The 20,919-nt window shown below is 36.5% G+C and overlaps 1 protein-coding gene across 1 annotated transcript in view; it reads right to left on the bottom strand.

Moving 5' to 3' along the window:
• Positions 1-20,919, bottom strand: part of DOCK4 (dedicator of cytokinesis 4) — a 269,438-nt gene that overhangs the window by 20,274 nt on the left and 228,245 nt on the right. Inside the window, exons 33-41 of the mRNA XM_068400425.1 lie at positions 18,522-18,617; positions 16,736-16,796; positions 12,946-13,039; positions 8,977-9,125; positions 7,814-7,900; positions 5,966-6,070; positions 3,649-3,790; positions 2,867-3,033; positions 1,469-1,555 (exon numbers count right to left, since the gene is read on the bottom strand). Of these exons, the coding sequence (XP_068256526.1) occupies positions 1,469-1,555; positions 2,867-3,033; positions 3,649-3,790; positions 5,966-6,070; positions 7,814-7,900; positions 8,977-9,125; positions 12,946-13,039; positions 16,736-16,796; positions 18,522-18,617 (988 nt within the window). The remainder of the gene's footprint in view (positions 1-1,468; positions 1,556-2,866; positions 3,034-3,648; positions 3,791-5,965; positions 6,071-7,813; positions 7,901-8,976; positions 9,126-12,945; positions 13,040-16,735; positions 16,797-18,521; positions 18,618-20,919) is intronic.

Genomic DNA, 20,919 nt, shown 5'->3' with positions numbered 1-20,919 from the left:
ACAACACTCCCTCTCTTGTAGATTCATTATCTGACCTTGAGAGATACTCAGCCCTTACTTGCAAAACGTTCACACACTTCAGTCTGTGGTGGAACTCTTGGAATTGAGGACTAAACTGTCCTTGGTAACTTTACCTAAACTGGGCTTGAGGTCAGGGAGAGCTTCACCGTGTGTAAGGGCATAAAGCACAGCTTAAGTATGGGCAAGCTCGTTCCCCCACCCAAAGTGAAGTCAACAACTAGATATTATGGGTGAGAAGTTTGAACATAAGCTTTGAGCTAAGATGATAATCAAGTTATAGTCAAAAGCAGTCCTTGAGCAGGAGATGTGCCTGTCCTGTCTAGACGGTGAGGAAGCTTTTCTCACAGGTAGCGTGAACTGCAGGAAAAGCAAAAAGCTAAGCAACGGGAAGAGTACAGGCCTGCAGTTGCCATAATTTACCAAAACATACAAGCACAAATCTGAGTCATTATCTAGTACACGCCTAGGAATAATTATCATAGGTAACTTTGGAAATGGTGACTGTAATGGCAACACAATATTAGGAGTCATATGAACCTAGTAAAGATTCAGTAGGAGTCAACTGAAAAAATTTCTCATGTCACGCACAATTTTTTAATTTTTACTGAATTCCATTTTTGGTTTTCTACAGGAGATTATCAGGATGGTAAACGAATGACCTTTTGTTGCTATTATAAAAGAAAAACACAATAGTGTTTTAGAGAACGTCAGTTGTACAATGGTATCCCTATATTTAATGGGACTATTGTAAGACTGGCTTTGACAGGAAGGAAAATAGTTACAGATGTTATACTTCTGGGCTCAACAATTGACCAATTATTTAGAGATCTTTATAGGAAGAGCACTCCTCCAAACACATTTGAAATATATTTAAGGATTTTCTAAGAAATATAACAACAAGGAAGAAGAAGAAATTACAATGTGTCAATAACAGATTGCTCCATTAGACCCCATTCCTACAGGTTCTGCGTAGACATGCTTCCCCCTGCCCATGCTGAGAACTGGGAACTTCAACAGAGCTCTAGGCAGACATGGAGACATTGTGTTTGTTATAGCACAGAAACTTGGAGAATGTTTACTTTTCAAGAATACTGAAAGATACGTTAAGCCATAGATATTCTAAGTATGAAACGTTGCATCATGCTGAGTTTTAAGAAAGTAATTTGATGACATTAAATGTTGCCTTTGGCTGCCCATTATTGTTCTCAACTTCTTTTTTCCTCAGCTGCTTAAATGAATCATAAGGGTGGTTCTTAATAATACTTTTCAAGGTAAGAGAAACCAGACAACTCAAAAAACTTTTAAAATAATTTTGTTGTAGCCAGCTTGAAGACTTGGTCAAAGAAATTAGATATGGGTAGTAAATCTTAAAGTGGTTCATCAAGTACCATATGATTAAGGAAGTAAACCAACCCACAATATGTATTGCAATCAGTCTTATACTCACTACTTCACGTTTTTCCACTTCAAACCAACGAGATATTCCAGGTAAACTCTGCACCAAGATCAGTGTGGTTCTCTCCACCCACAGACTCTACAATATACAAAACCAATTTATTTCCCTAATTTGCCTCTATATTTTTCTTAATTATCCACAGTTTTCTTTATGAATACCTTCATTTAAGTAACAGTATACATTAAAAAAAAAGTACTAACATCCAAATTTCTACTGAAATGTCTATCCCAGTAGCCTATGACATTCACTTTTCTTCTTACTTTCTGGGACCTACTACTAAGCAATAATTTCTGCTGATTCTTCACTCTTAAACATGGTATTATTATATATTATATGTTGTCTCCTCATCTCCAGAAGTCACTCACAACTAAATTAGCATTTTAATATTTCCTTTCCAAGATAACATATGAGAAGAGGGAGAGTTCAGAAGCAGAACAACTTACAGATCACACAGAGTGACCAGCTCTCCCCTGTGAAGTCCTATTTAAGATGCCACAATGCATGGCTGATGGGATACTCAAATGTACTACTGTTAAACACTTTGTGCACGAGGTTTGTAAAATGACAAATCAATACATAAGATAGTGCTTACACAAAATATATATAAGCTGTACAATTAAAATAAAGCCCTAAAGCTTTAATTAGAGGACAATAATGACTTAATTTAGCTAATTTATTACCCTTAGAGTTGTTTCCTCTAACTTTATAACAAAATTACCATGGGGTAATTCTCTTTGTGTGTCTGAATACCAGAATATATTCTGCATCAGGATGTAAGTGTTTCTAGTGGGTCAGAATTAAAATTACACCAGAAGAATGTAAGATGAATTTTCAGTGTGACATTTTTATTAGGAGGAACAGAAGTCATTTACATATTAGGGAAGGAACTATTGCTCTTCCCTGAGACAATCACTAAGTTTGGAGGTAGTTTTTAGTCTTGATATCACAGGAACAGAACATTATGTTGCAGTTTAGTTAAAACTGTCTCTCCTTTGCTCTAGGGAGAGATAACTTTTGGCAATCCTATCCAAACCCCAGATTACTTACTTAACAATGTTTTTGCATCTGCCTTATAAACTCTGGAGGCTGCCCTGCTGTCTCCAGTTTTGTCTTCTATGTATCACTGATGCAAAAACAAATGGGCACTTTTTCCTCTCCTGTTCCCATGTACAATAAGACCTTCCCATCTCCCATATATTTTTCATATTACTTTATTTAAAATGAGAAGTGACATAGTCAAACCTGAGTTACTGTCTCCTCTAGAGAATTTGTTATAGCCCACTCAGTTGAATAACACAACTGTAGACAATGTTTCAATAACACAACTATTGTTGATGTTACAAATAAATCCATAGGTCCAGTAGCCCGGGAAAGGGCATGGCACTTTACCTTGAACTCATTTTCCTTGTCCTTGGTCCCTTTGTGAAATGGCCTGTCATACCGGAATCGCCAGATGTGATTTACTTTGTAAAAGCTCTTGATGTTATCTGGAATGCCGTCTCTCTGCAGGACTTCCTGGTTTTCTGGAATTGGTGTCACTGCATAAATCTGCAAATCTATATGTAAAGAGTTAAGGCTATCCCACTTCATTCAAATAAGCAAAGCATATTGACTCCTGAAGCATAACAGAAGAAAAACTCTTTAAAAAGTGTGTATCATGAAATGCTTCTAGACTATTAATGGCTTGGGAAAGGAACCCGAGAGAATTTTTTGATGGTTTGGGATTTCTTTGTACTGTTTTGTGGAAAATTTTGTATTTATTTTTGAAATAGATCTACTTACATGGAATAGTACAAGGAGTAAAGGGATTTAATTAGATATATTCTTACACAAAATATGTCACGCCACGGTAACATTATTGTATTGTAAGAACTTGAATTACTGTAACTTGAACTGATACACCATTATCACAGCGGTGATAGTTCTATAAGTATTTTTGGCTAAAGTAAGAATCTTAATAACCTGCCAAGGAATTTTTAAATAAAACCAACAACTACACAAAAAAATTTCAAACATAATGGAGTGACTGGGACAAATTGCAGGGGAATTATCACCTACCATTAATTTCAATGGAGGCACATTGTGACTGGAATTGGCTATAGGTGTACCTACATTTTTTAAAGGTATGAAAGACGTAACTGCAGTGCATGGGTTTGTGATTATGTGGATACATTGTGCTTCTGCCTGAAAGATGGTCTCATCTGGCTGATTAGCATGTTGCATAGCAATGGCATGTGGGAACTCATTCAACATTCGCTGCTGGAAGGCCTCCAGCCTTTCATAGTCATGTCCTCGGCAAACAAACTCCTTATTCTGAGCAGAAGAAGAATAAAAAAAAAACAAGAGCAAGTTATGTGAAAATAATTGGGTATCATTAGATAGATCCAAATACACACACTTAAATATAGACTTTCCGGGCAATTTTTACATCATTTTAAGAAGGAAAAAATAAGAAACAAATGGCGAGAATGAAAACAAGAAATCTGGAAAGAACAGGTTACTTAGAAGAAGGGAATTTTACCATATAAAGTATGTTTATTTCAAAAGTCTGGAAAAATCCAATGATTTTAATAAAAATCTGAAGGGAGAAATTGTTCATATTGGATTAAAGTATGTAACTAACACAACGTATCAGATTGTATAAAATATGTAATAAATATATGATATAACAGACAGTTAAGACAATGAAATGGGCTTTTCACGTCCTTTCCATAAGAAACTAGGAAGCGTTGCTTTGAAGTTATACCATTCTGAAGAAAAACAACGCATAAGAAAATGGTAGAATGCATTGAATTTGCCTTATCCTCTAAATGTTTATAATTTATCAGCCTGGTAAATTAAAATTATCCAGTTTTTGCAATATGAAGTAAAAGACTACTCCTGGCTCCAACATAATTTCTTTTACCTGGATGCCCACTATGAAGTTGCACCGTTATTTTCCTGAGATTGTGCAACATGAATACAGATACAACACACATCATACATTAAACATGAGATGCCTGGATCTAGAATATCCATTAGAATTAGTCACTGACCATGGTAGTGCTGAGGGCTTCCTGTAGCTGTGGATAGCACGTTTTGGTTTGATTCTGCTTGCGCACACATTTGAAATAAGAAAATATCTTAACCATTTTTCTCAAAATGAATTTCCTCTTAAAATCTGTATTAGAAGATTCTTAAAAAGTCATTACTAATGCGTTCCTCTTGAAGCAGGTTTAGATAGAAACAGTTGTTCTTATAGTATCTTGACAACACAGACAGGAAACATTGAATTCTGAGAGCCTGGACTTTCATGGGAATTGCTACAAGAAATCAACTGCAACAGTGTTATTGTGCAACTACAAATTAAAATGTGAAAGCTTTATTCAGAAGCTTTATTCTTTATTCCTCCTATAGCAAACAAAGCCAGACTTACAAACTGCTTTGCCATAAGAAAAATTAAATCAAATGTAGTAAGTTTTGAGGTGTTTCTTGTTGGTGCTGCAAGCATAAATCTGTGCTATGTACATTTAAACTTGGAAAATGGATAAATACTTCCTGGGCAGATGCATAAGCAATGAAAGACATACAGGTCTGAAAGTATTACACCACTGTGTAACTTCTTCAGTACTTTTACTTCATCAGGTGACATTTCTAAATAACATTTTCAAATTGGTTTATACAACTGTTATATTCAGATGACTACTAAGTAATATCAACAAATATGTGTCCATCAGACTCTTTTTTCTGCATCCCTTTTAAAGGAGAGAGTTTCATGCTATATTTACCACTTGGAATTTGTCATTTTCCCCATCACAAAGGCAAAGAAAAATCAGGCTTTTTAGGCCTCCACCATACAGAGGAGGCTCCTTCACTTATCTGAATTACCATAGGAAGAGGAGCTTGGATTACGATTGCAGTGGCTCCATGAACAAGACAGATTCTGTTCTGTGACAGTCAATGCAGCTAAACCACTGCAGACCTTGGAAGAGGGGAACAGTGTAAACACGACTAACATTTTCAAGGGCACTTCAGCAACTTCAGAATCCAAGATTGATGTTCAAGAGTAACTTTATGTATCTTGTCAGCTTTAGTACATTGATAATCAATGAAACTCAGCATGTTGAATTTCTAAGTAATTTAAAAATGGAAGTAAGTTAAAAAAAATGGAACTTGGGAATGTAATTACTTAAAGGCTAAATTACTGATTGTACCACTGCCAAGGGATACCTCTTGCCCTCTGAACAGCCACCATCAGGAACAGAACAGGATAAAGGGAACAAACTACTATGAGAAGAAGATGTTGGTCTGTGCAATAGTATAGGTGCATGGTTTCCAACATAAACATGAGTATTAAGTTTATGTGGGAGTCTAAAAGCCTAGCATTTGTCTTTCCATTAGACAGGACCTTTTCTTAACCCTGAAAACATGAGGATATATAGAAAGTGATGATGAATGACAGCATGAATTCCAGAATTACTCCATTCTGTTTATTTTCATTTCACTTACTCTCAAGAAGAATGGGAACTTTTTCCCATAGAATCCAACTCTGAAAAATTCTGGCTCCAAACGCTGTTGATCCATAATTTTATCATACAAAGATGCTTCCATCATCTGGGTAAGATTGATAAGAAATGCAATTAGTCATTTTTGAAAACGTATTTTTACCTTAAGCTATCACAAAAGGGAGGGTCTTTCAGCACACTGCTTTGGAGTACCGGAATTACAGTGCATCTCTGAGCAACAATAAGGACATCCAGAAGTCTCTGAATGCATCAGATTAAATAATTATACCTCTTAATGAACTGAAAGTTTCTAAGAATTTAAAACAATGCTTTTAAATATATTAAAGGGGTAAAATATTTGATTAATGGCAACATGCATAGATCTTTAATGAAAGATGGAAGTAACAGAAATGCAGTTTGAAACATATGACCCAGTAATCTACTAATCATCCAAACACATGACAGTAATATGGTTAGTTTAGTCAGCAAAGTCCAATTTCCATATTCAAGAGACTTGTCTCAAAATCATACCAGTTTCCAATGATTTAAGCGTCAAATGTGAGTTCCTTTAAAAATCTCACAATAGCATTTAACATAATTTTTAATCAATACATCCTGCTTTTATTTCACTTAAAACACTGACAAAGTGATCTTAATGTCAAAGTCCCCTTTTTCTGATGATATTTCAGCAAAGCGTTCTCTGTTCTTAAGTTTTTAATACTGTGAAAAAAAAACAGTATTAGCCCTATTTTAGGCAATGCAGACAGCTATTTAATGTGTGTATGTATAACCAGCTGCCTAGTTATGTTGCTATGAGAAGTCTTTGCACCTCCATTTTTGGATTAACATAGGTGGCACAGATATAGTAGAAGGATATTTCCCAATTCAAACACAGAACATATTAAGTACAATTAATTAAACATGCATAAACTAATTATTTTATTCACATAGCCAGTTTGCTTTTGCTTATAGGATTCTGCCATTGGGATATCTAAATATATATGGAATAAGCAGATCTCAGGGAATTCTGCCACATAGCTCTGTGTTGAGAATTTTGTGTAATGCTGTTAAGCAGCTCTGGATTAAGTATACTTCAGTCAGTCCTAGCAGCAGGCATCCTACATGTACAGAAAATTTAGAAAGGAAGCTGTAATATAAAATTGAATCCATCAGAAGCAGACAAGAAAAGGGAAAACTGAATAATCTTTAAAATACAGTATCAAAAAGAATGAAGAAAGAAACAATGCTTAAAGTTCTAAGAAAAATGAGAGAGAAAGCAGGAAGACTGTGCCAGGAAAGATTCATTTTGGCTATATGATATTAAACAGACCACATTATTAAGCAATAAATAAAAAAAAAAATGCAATGTTGTACATTGCTTGTTGTGAGCTGTTTACTCGCAATTACAAATGCAAAGATACATTGCTGCTTCTAGCAAAGGACCGCATAGAGCACATTCCCTGGATAAACCATAGGAAATTAATGAAAGTGAATTTGTCATATAATTTTTCTCCATAAGCATGCACATAAAAGGGGTGCTGTACAGGCACAAACATTGCAAGATCATTTATTTTCCCATTTTTCTTCAAAAAGCTCACACTCCTTTTTTATAGTCTTTATTGTAGAAAAAAACCACAAGCTAAAAAATAAAGTTTGCAAATCAAACCTAAGGGCCATTCCGTAGCAAATTTATAGTCTTTATTGTAGAAAAAAACACAAGCTAAAAAATAAAGTTTGCAAATCAAACCTAAGGGCCATTCCGTAGCAAATTTCATTTTCTAGGTAATATTTTATAACCCAAACTAAAAAGCTTTTGGATCTCTGATTGATGAAAAGTGCTCAGGTACATTACCCTCATCTTGCTGAGGTTTCTGTAGTCATAGTAGCTCTCATACTGTTCTGCAATTTTCCTGCACAGGATAATGCCATTTTCCCAACACTGCAAGCAAGTAAAAGATGTTCAGTAATTTCAAAACAACTGTTTGACAATTCGTGATTTATTAGTCTGTTCTTTCTATACCATACATACTTCCAGTAACTGAAAACACTTGGAACATATTGTCCACTAGACATACTGATAGCTGCTGAGTAATACTGATTAATTCTTTGAAGGACCGAAAATATATTTAGAGACTTACTTAATAAATGATTCTCACAGGACTATCACTGCACAAGATATAAGTCATTGCAAGAGTGATAGACATCTCTTTTTATACTACTTACGAGATTGATTCAACACAGTATGATTTTTACATTTAAAAATTGTATTCTTAACATATCCTCCTTAATTTTTGTAGATTCAAAAATATTTTATTGCACCGTATAAGTTAAACTCTATAAGCTGATTACAGAGTTTTTTGAAAACACTGATGACCAACATCAGTTTGATTACATTTACTAGGCTTACATGGATATTACAGTAGCTACACAAAATTGCAATGAATTGCTTGTTTATCAGCAAGTCAAATCATCACACAAAGTGTATATAAAATCTTAGACTACAGGACAGTTACTCTTCCTTTATTCAGAATAAGTATTCTCAGTGATGACAATGAACTGTGATACCCAGAACCCAATCCTTTTTAGATATATTGCAATTGCTATTCTAAAAGATATATTGTTTAGAAGGTGTAAACATAGCCCTTATAATCCTGATCCCTGAATTTTTTTCCTTACTTGGTCACTAAGTAAAGGAAGTGAATTTCATAAGCTTTATATGGCTCATTTTCACCACCTTTAAAATGGGGAGAAATTATACTCTCTTTTATAAAGTGCTTTGACAGTTACAAAGCGAATTGCTACACAAATACAAATTATTCTCACAAGTAAGTGTGGGGTTTCTATGATACAAACACAGGATTAGAAGAAACCTACTGTGTCGCTAAGTGCGTGCTTAATCAGGCAATGACAAACATGTCCCCTCTACATGAGAAAAGACTGCAACCCTGGAAGTAATGTCCTAAAATGAATAAACTACCCTTTCCAGATCCACTCAGTAAAATAGGACTATTTTACCTTTCCCCTATCAAAGTTTTGAATGATGGTCAGATGGAGACACTCTTTACGTTGCCACTCTGTTTGCATGGGGTAGTTGAGAAATTCTCTCAGTGGCCGATCAGACCACTCCAACAGCTCGTCGTACAGCAGGAGGGTGTAGGCAGCCTCTATAAGACATATTATAGCATGGTCCTTATGAACACCAAACAAAACAGCCAAAGTACACAGAAATGTGAATGCTCCTGATGAGATGCACCTTTTTAATGGGAAACTGATTTATTTCAAGTATAAGACAGATGGTAGTGCTGGTTTTGGACAGAGTTACTATCTACAGCTATAAAAAAATCCAGCTTACAATTTTCACACGCTATTTAAAGTGGAATCACTGTGACAGTTTTCCTGGAGTCTGACAATACAAAGGGTACAAGAGAAATTAAGAAGCAGTTTCCTGCTTAGCCCTACTCTTCCCTGCCGCTAAGGAGAAACTCCCAATGGCTCTGCTGTCTAAACAAGGGAACAAGGGCCAGAGGATGAGGAACATCAGTAGAGAAAGAGGAAAGAAGATAGACAGGACTGTGGACACAGTCCAAAAGAGATCAGGGCTGGGAGGGAAATGGAGAGGCAGATGTGTGCTTAATAGACTCCATTCTTTCCATAGAGAAATAAATCCCTCATAGCTGAGCCTTAACACTCTACCATAACAAATAATTTAGAAGTGCACACACAATTTTTTTATTTTTTTTTTTATTATTATTATTTATTTTTAGGTTTGGAGGCAATCCTGTTGCTCTCTGGTCAGAGAACTGTGTAGTAATCTTTAGATCATGGTTGGTAGAAATTATCTGGGAATATCAATACTATTATTATTTTTACTTTGATTTAAAGAATTCCTCAGAATTCCTCAGTACACTAAAACTAATCTCTCTAAACTGATCTCTCTATTGCAAAGTCAGACTTTGGCCAATTACTTTTGGCCAGTTACAGAATTACTACTGGTTATGACAATTCAATTGGGCTAACTGTGCATATGCATTATTGTTTTCCAAGTTAGTGTTCACAGTCTATTTTTCCACTCACAAGACCATTTTGCATGAGTGAGTCAGTACAAAGATGGGCCATGTTCTAGAGATGTAATGCACTGGAGAAAGAAGTTGCCTAGTGGGCTTACTTTACTGCAGGTTTTATAGGTTGTACATAAGGCAAGAAATAACTATAAAGTGTTAAAGTACTTTTTATGCTAAGGTAAGTTTACCCCAGACAACCATATCCTACTTCTGCCTCTGCCATGTGAGTTCCCATAAGACAGGCGACTTAAACCAAACTCTACAGAGTTTTTCCTAACAGTAGCGTTCCTCTTATGCGTCCAGCTTAAGAACCTGTGGATGAAAAACCATCACTGTAGCAATGTTTGTGGAAGAGTGTGCTTTGAATCCCAGTGTTGTAAAATGCTACGCATGGTGCAAAGTGATGCTGCACTGCAATACATATGTGCAAGGGAGACCGTCTGAAGTTTCACTGATGATCTTAATTCTAGCAGCACACAGCTTCCAGGCTGCTTGGATGGTAACAACCTTTGTGACAGTTTCAAGCTACAGTTTGGTACTCAAAATATGCAGCAGAGAGACCCTTCAGACCTTTTGTCCAGTATGGCCTTTGTTATTTCAGAAACCTTCTATATACATTTATGATAACTTAAAAAAAAATTGGTATGGCAGACAAAAATCCATGAAGTTGATAACAACAAAACATTCAAAATCATAAGGAAGCAAAAGATAGCAGAGCATAAATACATGTCAGGATAGCTCACTATGACCCTTCCTTTCTAAACTGGCATTCCAGTCCTTTGTTTCAACAGATTTTTGTCTGTCATACCATTTTATTTTTTAAGTTATCATAAATGTATACAGAAGGTTTCTAAAATAAGAATGGCCATACTGGACGAAAGGTCGAAAGGGTCCCTCTACCCAGCATCCTATGTCTGGCAATGGCCAGCATAACAAATAATGTATTGGTACCTCTGGGAGAGGTCTGTAACTATTGGCTGTGCCCCAAAACAGTAAGGAGAGATAAACAGGGTTGATTCACGACGTGGGAAATTCAATTTATAGAGGAAAGATTGAAAAAAAAGTAAACATTTCTAAGATGGATAGATACAAAGATAATCTCATTACACGTCTCAGGTGACTGAGGGGACACAAGAGGAATCAGTGCATTTATGTGCTTCAGCCTCAAGAGAGTGATATTTATAGCTGTAACTGAGTACTGTGTAAAGAAAGATTTGAATGTTTTATGTTATGTTTTATATTAAAAAGGACTTTTTTTTTTAACAGACGATTATTAGAAACACTCCTGTAAATCATACTATGAAAGGAGCGAAGAATTATTTTAAGGGCAAGCTGGGTTCATCCCTAGAATGAAACTATGCAGTTAGCGAACTAATGGTGCAACATGTAGGAATGCCGCTGAAGTAGCAAACTTCTCTTCCTACTCCCATGTACTTTAGATCACCTGATTTACAAAAAGTCTGTGTGTTATCACTGATTGATAAGGCAAGGCAATGGACTACATAAGTATGTTTTCTAGTGGAAAGACTGTCTCTATCCCAATGCCATGGGTGTGAGACAATCCTTCCTGAAGGCTCTCATGGCAAAAAAAAAAAAAAAAAATCAAAGTGGTGGAATCTACCATGGCAAAGAATCCAAAAATCACACATGTTAATAGTAAATACACAGGAAATACAACAAAGTCCTGGAAATAAATTTTGTGCAAAATACTGTTGCAAATAAGAATGGATGGCAAAACAATTTTAAAAAAAACAGGTTCATATCGCTGCTGAAGGTAAACTGGACACGTATTAGCAGCCAATGTGTAAAGGGATCTCAATGTTGCTTAAAGAGTTACTAAGATCTGTTATGTAAAATCAGGAAATGAATAGTTTGGCACAAAAGCCAGCTGTGGCAAAGATACTGCCTGATAATCAAAACTGTCTTGTGACTCACTACTGCCAGGTCACATGAGGAAATTAAAATCTCTCCTTAATATATCCTGCTATCTAGTCTACACTTTAAACCCATGAACTGCAAAGTGACTGTGGAAATTCCAAACAAAGGATCTGTCCTATGGATAGCAGAAAAGCAAAAGGAAATTTGATGTGGCAGTAGGCACCTGTAGTTTACTAGTGACCCCCAGCCAACTTATCTGTTTTAAGAAGGAAAAAAATTCTGGAGAGATTCTGAACACATGCAGTTGCAATTGCAAGCACTGGGGAAAAGATGGAGCTATCATAAGGTCAGTTAAATATTTGGCAACTGAAGGTTGTTTAATTTAAAGAGATACTGATTTTACCAAATGAATTGCACTTTATGTTGTATAAATAACCACCATGCACATAATCTTTTATTTCTTCATTTAAAAGATAATGGCCAGCCCTGTCACTAAATTCGCATTGAGAAATCCTGGACAATAGTACTGCAAATGTGGTATGTGAAGATTCAGAAAGACATCAGCAAAGTGCTATAATTGTTACAGATTTTAAGGTCTCTGTCTCATCATTAGTGATACGGGTCTTCCATTCTTTTCTTTTTTTAACCTAAAAGTTAGGTTCTGAAACGCAGCTGTGTAGAAGCACCACACCCAACAGCTAATCAGCTGCATTACAAAAAAGTATATAGGCTCAGATACTACCAAATGGACTCATAAAAACTTCCTCGAAACTTTACTTTTTCTCGGTGAAGAATGATCGTATCACACATTTATTGCTAATGTGTATCAACAGTAGTTATTTACATTCAACATGGCACAGCAAGCAGTAGAGTTGTGGGCCTGAAAAAAAGCCATATTTTGAGAGAGAGATTAATTGCGCAAGGAAACTCAGCTGTTGCCTGGGTCGGTATGTTCTCCACTGAGGATACGGCTTGTAGGTTTGCAAAAGACTGCAAATCATGGACCAGACCTAAATATCTTTTTTTTTTTTTTGTAGTTAATTACCTGTGAAGTTTTGTGCTTTCAGATGTAGGTCATACAGCTTATGAATATAGCGAATATACATCTCTTCCTTGTTCAGTTCAGTCTTGTAAAAATTCTGCAATAAAATTGGATTTTGTAATGAAATGTAGTAGTTAATAAATATATGACAGTGGTTACAAACAAAAGACTTCAAAAATAATGCTCCAGAAATACATGCACAGATTTGAAAGTTTCACATGTAAAAAGTCATTACAAGGACTGCAGTAATACAGTAAGAAATAGCAAAAAGAATAGTAAATTTTCAGTAGACAAGTCAACATGCTCCTGAATGGTTTTTTTTTATTTAAATTCTCATAGAACATAAGAGGAAGAACCTGATAGAATTGAAATCTGATTGTTCTTTCTTTATAAATACTAATCCATCCAAAAAGTGCACCCATATATCCTTACTTAGGCCATTTAACATCTTGCTGAAAGCTGTATGTTGATTTTAAAATATTGACAGCACTCTGACCTTTGTATTCATGTTTTAACAAAATACCTTCTGCTTGGTATGTCTTCCTTCGGTCATAGCAAAATGCCAGAAGGACTTTGGTAGCTTTATGAAGAACTATTCAGTATTGTGAACAGCACAATCCGGAATGAAAACATGATTTCTTCAGCTCTAACTGATGCTGGGAACTGGTAACTGATGCAGAGATACAGCATTGCATGACTGAAATATACAATGTTGCACTCTAAAGCGATATCCAGGACAAAATTTCTAGTGGCTAAAGATTTCTGGATGTATAACTGCTATTTGTTGTTACATGGATAAAATATGGAATGCAACATCAAAACTCGTAGTTCAAAACATTCATTTTTTCTATTTGCAAGCCCTAAAACAAAGTATGAAAAAGTTATAGGGAGAGGAGCACAACCCTATAGCGCTGTTCACAAGTATTGCCATACTCACTATGGACATGCAGCTAGAGTCCCTCTGCTAGCCATACTTAACGTTCAGGATAATCTGCTTTGGTTTGTAACAGTTTATAGGATAAAAGAATCTAACACTGGACCTCATTAGCAATTAACAAGTTCAATTATTCAAATCACTTACTATTTTGAACTCTAAACATGTGGCCAAAACTTTTCCCCTATTGTACAGTGTTCTCATTCTGTGACGCTGTTTCCTAAATTGAGTTATTACCAAAGAGAAAGGTGGTAGGAACATTATGAACTATCAAAATAAAAACTTTATAGAGGAAGTATTTTTTTAACTGACTTGAGAAAATGGCTACATATCAATAGCTCTGTAATGACATGCCCCCTTTAGGCCACCATCTGCCTCTATAATCCAAAGACTTCTCTTTTCCTCCCACAAGATGTAGGTCAGGAACAGATGCTTCTCTTTAGAAGAGAAAATGAAAAAAATATCTGTTTGTATGTTCATATTTACCTGTCTGAAAAAAAAGCATAATCTACAATACAGAACTGCAAGCAATAAAGCATAAAGATTAAGACAAAATACGGCATGAACTGCAGTGCTAGACTTCTTGGCTCTTACCACTAAGCACCAAAGGCTCCAGTACTTGTCACAAGTCTAAACTACACAAATCAACTGGTTCTTCTCTGAAGCTCAGCTCTGACAATGTCCAGTTGGTCTGTAAGGCAGACCACAGCAAGACAACCCAGTCACAGCTCAGGAAATACATCATGCTCATAAAGGTGTCATATGATTTTTCAACAAACTATTTCAATATATAACATATAACAGATGTAGTCTTCAAAAGGGGACATGATGTAAAAAGTAGACTTCCCTAACTAATAAAGACTATTTTTCCGAAGAAAAAACAGCTTGAAAACAACATTCAAACAGGCAATGTGGACATGTTCTAAATAAATGGCATGATGTCATATGCCAGCATAGACCATCACAGGAAAACATCCTCTTTCTAAAATGAAGATATAATTTTAAATTAATAGAACCTGAAATATCAATTAAATATCAAACCCCAGTGAGGACCAGAGATGCCTGAAAAAAACTCCTCAGTGAGTTATCAAAAGTTATTCAATATAGTTTCAATGCTTTTGTACAACTCTGATGACAGAGCTCTTTCATTAGAAATTCAGCTTTCAAATTGGAGTTAGGTTATTCTTATGCATAAAGAACTAACTCCATTAGACACCTCTTAAACCAGCTTCTCCGAACAAGCATTACTAATGTGAAACCTACTCCTGACGATCCAGAAGGTAGGGAGAGTAGGAAAAAAGTTCCTACCTTCTCCTTTCATCTAAGTTTGTGCTGCTGGTGCATACCCCTTCTGCATATTTCATGATGTGGCATAATTCCAGTTAATTTGATAACTTGGTTAACTTGGACAATTCCATTTTCTGGAAGAACAGCATATACATCTATGGCAAAACAATGTAAAAATTTTCTTTGCATGCCAACCAGTCCTCTTATCTTTGGAAGTCAGAATACCTTCAAAGTAGTGGTGAAAAATGAAATATTGCTTCCTCCTCTGGACTTCAAATAATTTTAACATTACACATTCCTCTAGTTACTTGTTGCATGAGACATCTTTTGAGATGACAACCAGTTCATCCATCAGATGGGCAAGCAAATGTCTTAAAATTTGTGTGCTACTTCTGTAATTGAAATTTCCTTTTCCAAATTTAGCATTCGTGGTTTCTCTGGTGTGCAAATAGTATTAAAATTTGTCTGAAAATTATTAGGATATGAAATCCACCTTAGCCTGTACAAGTCATTGAAAATCACATTAAAAAGCATTAAGGCATTTGGGGGGTTTTAAATATCTGAATTTTCTTTTTGTGCAAATCTTGGATGATTTCCTAATAATAATTTAAAAACTCCTTAGGATGAAAATAATCCAGGTGCTTTACAGAACTCAGATCATGCCAGATATTCTGACAGAAAGCCAGCTGCTCTACAGCTATGTAGTAAACATCATCCCTATTTAGAAAGCACTCTTTTCCTACTGAAGAAATCCTTTATGCTCTTATGTATAACTGCTACTTAGAAGTGATACCAAATTATTTCACTGACGTCAAAAATGCAGAATTACAAGTCAGCTTGTTCTGTGTTTTTCCCTGGCTAAAAATACAGCTTTCCAAAACATTCACCATGAAAATGGAAATTTTCCAAGGTTAACGGAAGTCAACAAACTTGTCAGTGGAAACTGGCCTAGAACCAAAATGCATCTTGTAAACAAAAATGAAATCTTTTTCATACTACCAATTTGCACTGTTGGTTTGTTGTAATGATGATAACATGACAAGAGGAGGTCTTTAGCAGCATTTCTGGCTCTTCTATTGGGAAGAGAATAGATAGCCTGCAGTCTTCAGAAGGGGTTGGAACTAGACGATCTTTAAGGTCCCTTCCAACCCAAACCATTCTATGATTCTATGATATCCCATATTATATGTCATAAGAACCAACTTGCATCAGTTATTGGGGAAGAAAGGAAACTGGAGAAATCATGTAAATTTTGTTGGGTTTGGGGAAGGAGGAAGGGCTTGTTTGTTTCTATGAACTCAAGAGACCAATTAAACTTGGAAAATACTTTAATGAAGTTTATCCAGTAGGAAGAGATTGCAAACTGAATAAAGCAGTATTAGAGATCTCTCAGAGCCCAACTATAAAATGCCAACGAAGACTAACTCCCCACTGTATCAATTTCACTCTGAAAAAAACCATCTTGATGCAAACTGCATCAAGAAGCAAGGCACCTCCTATACAAATGTGTGGCTGTATACTAGAAAATGTTCAACTGAAATCAAAAAGGGAAAGAAAAAGTATCATACAAACCAAAAGGCTAACAGTGCAGCCAATCTTTTTGCCATCCACTTCTCCCATTTTCATGCAGTCCCTAAAACAGAAAGTATTGAAAGTCAAAAGGAATGATGTTTATCCTCTTACAGTGAAGCACCCCTCAGAAAACAGACATATTTGGCTCGGCAAACTGACTGAAATGATATAACCCAAAGGCATTTGGGTGAACAGCTGACCCAGGTGCATAAGGGATTCCATGCCTCCTTTTCTAGGACACGGAATACCTCAATTATCAAGAAAGTCAATGTTTTTTTCTGGCTCTGTCATTGATTTGCTAGGTGACTGCTGGATATCATTTGGTTTCTTCATACCTTGTGCTCAAATCAGGCCAGCAGAAGCCAGCATGGCTGCCAGAAGAGGCAGTCCCACTCCCCTCCTGCTCTCAGGCACAAATTCCCAGTCCTGCACTGCTGCCTGCACAAACCTCAGGAAGAGATACAGGTTAGGCAGCATCTTTTGTTGGGTTAGTTTTAGCCCACGTCAGTTGGATCACCAAAGCGCAGCACAAACACTTGTGTTGGCACAAAGAAGAGGGTGATGTGAATGAGAGAATGAGCAGGGATGAGTCTGCTTTCTTCAGAGATAGCGTACATCTGAATTATCATAGAATTACAGCATTAGTTCCTCTGTGAAAAAAACAGAATGACACTGACCTATTCTGTAAAATGCTCCAAGATCCACCAAATTTTCCTCAGTACCACTTTATAATTAGTATCATTTATTGTTTGGGGAGGCAACAGGTCTGACCCCCAAGTCAAAGTTAAAATGGAACCACTCAAAGTTTGATTATCGCAAAAGGAAAAATAGTGTCAGAATAACCATACCGGAGGTAAAAAAATAACACGCAGACATCACCATGCAGTCACTAAAAGAAATTTAACGTAATTTTAAAACATTCTTGCATACATGAGCTAAACAGTCATCCCAAATACTCTCATAACCACCAGTATGCACAATCATTTTGAAAGATGTTGTATTGAGAGGCCTGGAGGTTGTAATCCAACCAGTCCCTGAGAGGAATAGCACTGCCAGGTTTCTAGAAATTAAGAGTTCAGGCTCTTTGTTGACAAAATAGCTTTCCTTTCAAACTGTCAGTGAAGATAGCAAGTGGAGTACCGGGTCTTACCTTGTGTCCCCAGTGGAACTGGGGGAAAAAACTAACACTTAAGCTCTACAAAGTGCTACAACTGATGGCAATAAGGAGGACTAAGCTGACACCTAAAGTTTCTACACGGACTTCACAAGTGACTGAGAAAATCCCCCTTAGTCTCCCACTCCTGAAAGGGAGTATACATCTCTTATTTCCCTCTCCTTTGTTCATGTGGTACGGTAAGATGTGAGCTTCTCACCCAGAGATCGTATCTTTGTATACATACTTACTGTGCTGTCTGACACTACAACTAAGCATGATTGACATAGTGATAAGAATTTTACATATTCTGTAAAACAACTGTCAGGTGATTAGTATTGAGCTCTGTATCTTCAGACAGACTTGAGTCACTAACCTACTACCAAAAGTTCCTATATTCCCTGATAGGAAACTCGTGCAAGCCACTGGATTTTCATACCATGGGAAGGCTACTTGGTTGGTTTTCAGCCAGCTTGTCTCATTTTCCTGTTGATTAAGCAGCTGCTGTCAGAGATCCTCAGCATGTACAGTTGATGTGTTCATGTGCAGCCATCATTTGTGCAAGATCACTGCATTTGCCTCCTAATATTTTGAAGATGACAACCCTACTTATAAATTGTGATAATCACTCACCTGTAGTCCAGTAACCTCTCCATGAGGCGAGTCACAGTGGCGATTAATGAAACGCCACTTTCCCTCCATGTTTCCCGCTCAATTTTCTTCAGTAGGCTGGGAAAAAAAAAGAAGCCAGAACAATTTCACCGTTTATTTTTAACTGTCGCTATGACAACCACTCTGCTTTTACCAGTACCTTAATACCTTACCAACATCTTCGATAGTTAGGTTTTCTTTCACAAACACCCTCCCAAGAAGCACAATTTGCAAACAGTGTCTTACCTAGGATAAGGACCAAAAAGTGGAATTCTAGTCCAGGAAGCATTGACAAAACAAATGATTTTTATATTAGCTGCATCAGGTTAAAATATACCAAATGCCTAATTTTCAGAATATATTAATATCCCAAAGACTTAACAGAACTCTTACATAAAATTTATATATTAATTTCAGCTGATATGTCCGAAAATGGGGAGTTTAAAGATGTACCTAGAAAAGAATATTTATCAACTCAATATAGCTTCTCAATCGGACCTCAACTTTTTTAACAAAGATTTTTCCTCCTCTCCTCTCTAATATTTCAGTACGCATGGAATTTAAGAATGGGGAAGGGAATTTAACAAGACAATTCCCCCTCTTCACTTAATATTTCTTTTTGAGAACGTATGATCACGCACATGTAAAACTCCAGTAGCTTAAACTGTCCTAAGATTCTTTATTGAAATCTGTTGTGTTGAGTTCTTATACTAATGTAAGAGCAGATTACACATTGAAGTGAAAAGATTTCAAAATGGTGTTGTAACTGGAGCTGTCAGTAAAATTATACTTAATATTTCTTTCTGTTACAGGCCTCTGATTTTCACTCCTTAAGTTTTATCAAATATCAACCATTTGGTCACGAATTTCCAACCTTTCCTCTCTGATAATGAACAAGGAAATATTTACGTACAGAGTTGTGTTGCTTTTATGCTTTGGTGCAGGACCCCAGATGGATGACATGTCCATGGAGATATTTTAGCAGTCTCCCTGAAAAATGCACTCAGGTATGGTTTACTTAGAAGTCTCTGAAAATTGCCACATCCATATACTCAGAGCTTTTTAGAGAGCCGTTAATAGCATCTCCAAACCTTCTGTCTGCAGTGGGCAAGCTGTCAGCTCCACTGACCTTCATCTATACTGAGCGTGTTCAGTCCCATAAAACTCCTACGTCCAAATTTCACCAAACATATAACAGCGCCCAATAACTCCTACATGCCAACTGCACTAGCTATACTCCAGCTCTGCTCAGCTCCTTATATACAGGGGGATGTCACAGATGCAATTCTCCAAACTAATTCGACCTAAATGAAGCTGTGCTCTGCTGGAAGCAAGGAGAAAACATTGATCTTCATTCTGCACCCTTATATCAATCTTAAGACTCAATTCTTCTCTTTAGGAAGCAATCAGATGTCTTTCCCTCACGTTCAGACACTGGCTACCTGTCATTGCTAGCAGAGACAGGTGACAAGGCCATCTTCAACCTGAAGAGGCTGAAGCACTAATCTGGCGTCTCTGCTTTCCATACAGAATACACAGGCTAACTTAATTAACTTTTAAACCCTTCATGTTTCTTTCAATACAAGTTTTTGTGTTTAACAAGAAATAAGAGTAGAGCCTCTTATATTATTAAGCACTGATTACTGCACTGATTTTTACTTTCTATTGCCTTTCAACTCTGTGTTCAACAAGAACATTTCATCCTAAATTCACCAAAATAATTACCTATGGTTCCTGTAGAAAAACAGCAGAAGTCTGACTTCTCTTTTAAAACAGATGGTTTTCATCTGTATTTGACTTATGCATGTTCTTTATAAACGTATTGGCATATTCATTATAAATATACAGGTTCTACAAATGAGTTGTGTAGATACAAAGTACTTATTCAAACCGACATCAGTGTCGTCAGTTGAACAATTTTATGACCTGCCTTCTGATGCACGCCTCCCCCTCTCCACCATACATCTTTCACCACAATGCACAGAACAAACACTCAGAATGAAAGAGCTACTCAAATATATCCCTTGGCTTCCTCATGGCTATACCTAGATAGAATTAAATTCCTGTTACTTACAGGTCCCAAAGCATAGCCAAGATGCTATGTTCTACAAAGCCCTAAGGGGGATAAACAACACAGAGAAACAATGAAAACACTTCTGCCTTATCCATGCTACTATAGCCTAACATCTGGGCTCACCTGAACAGTTGTGAGGTTTGGGTTTTTTTTTAATCTTGGGTACCCAAGTATGAGAGAGTGGAGTGGGGACCCAGAGGATCAGAGCTCACCAGGGATGAACACCAGGCTTAGAACCATGTTCAGGCTGGCTCAGTCATGTAAGTAAGTGGATTTTATACACCTAAGCCACAGAGTTATTCAGAC

This window comes from Nyctibius grandis, chromosome 5, assembly GCF_013368605.1.
Source record: "Nyctibius grandis isolate bNycGra1 chromosome 5, bNycGra1.pri, whole genome shotgun sequence".
Lineage (NCBI taxonomy): Eukaryota > Metazoa > Chordata > Aves > Nyctibiiformes > Nyctibiidae > Nyctibius > Nyctibius grandis.
This window is presented reverse-complemented; position numbering and strand designations above follow the sequence as displayed.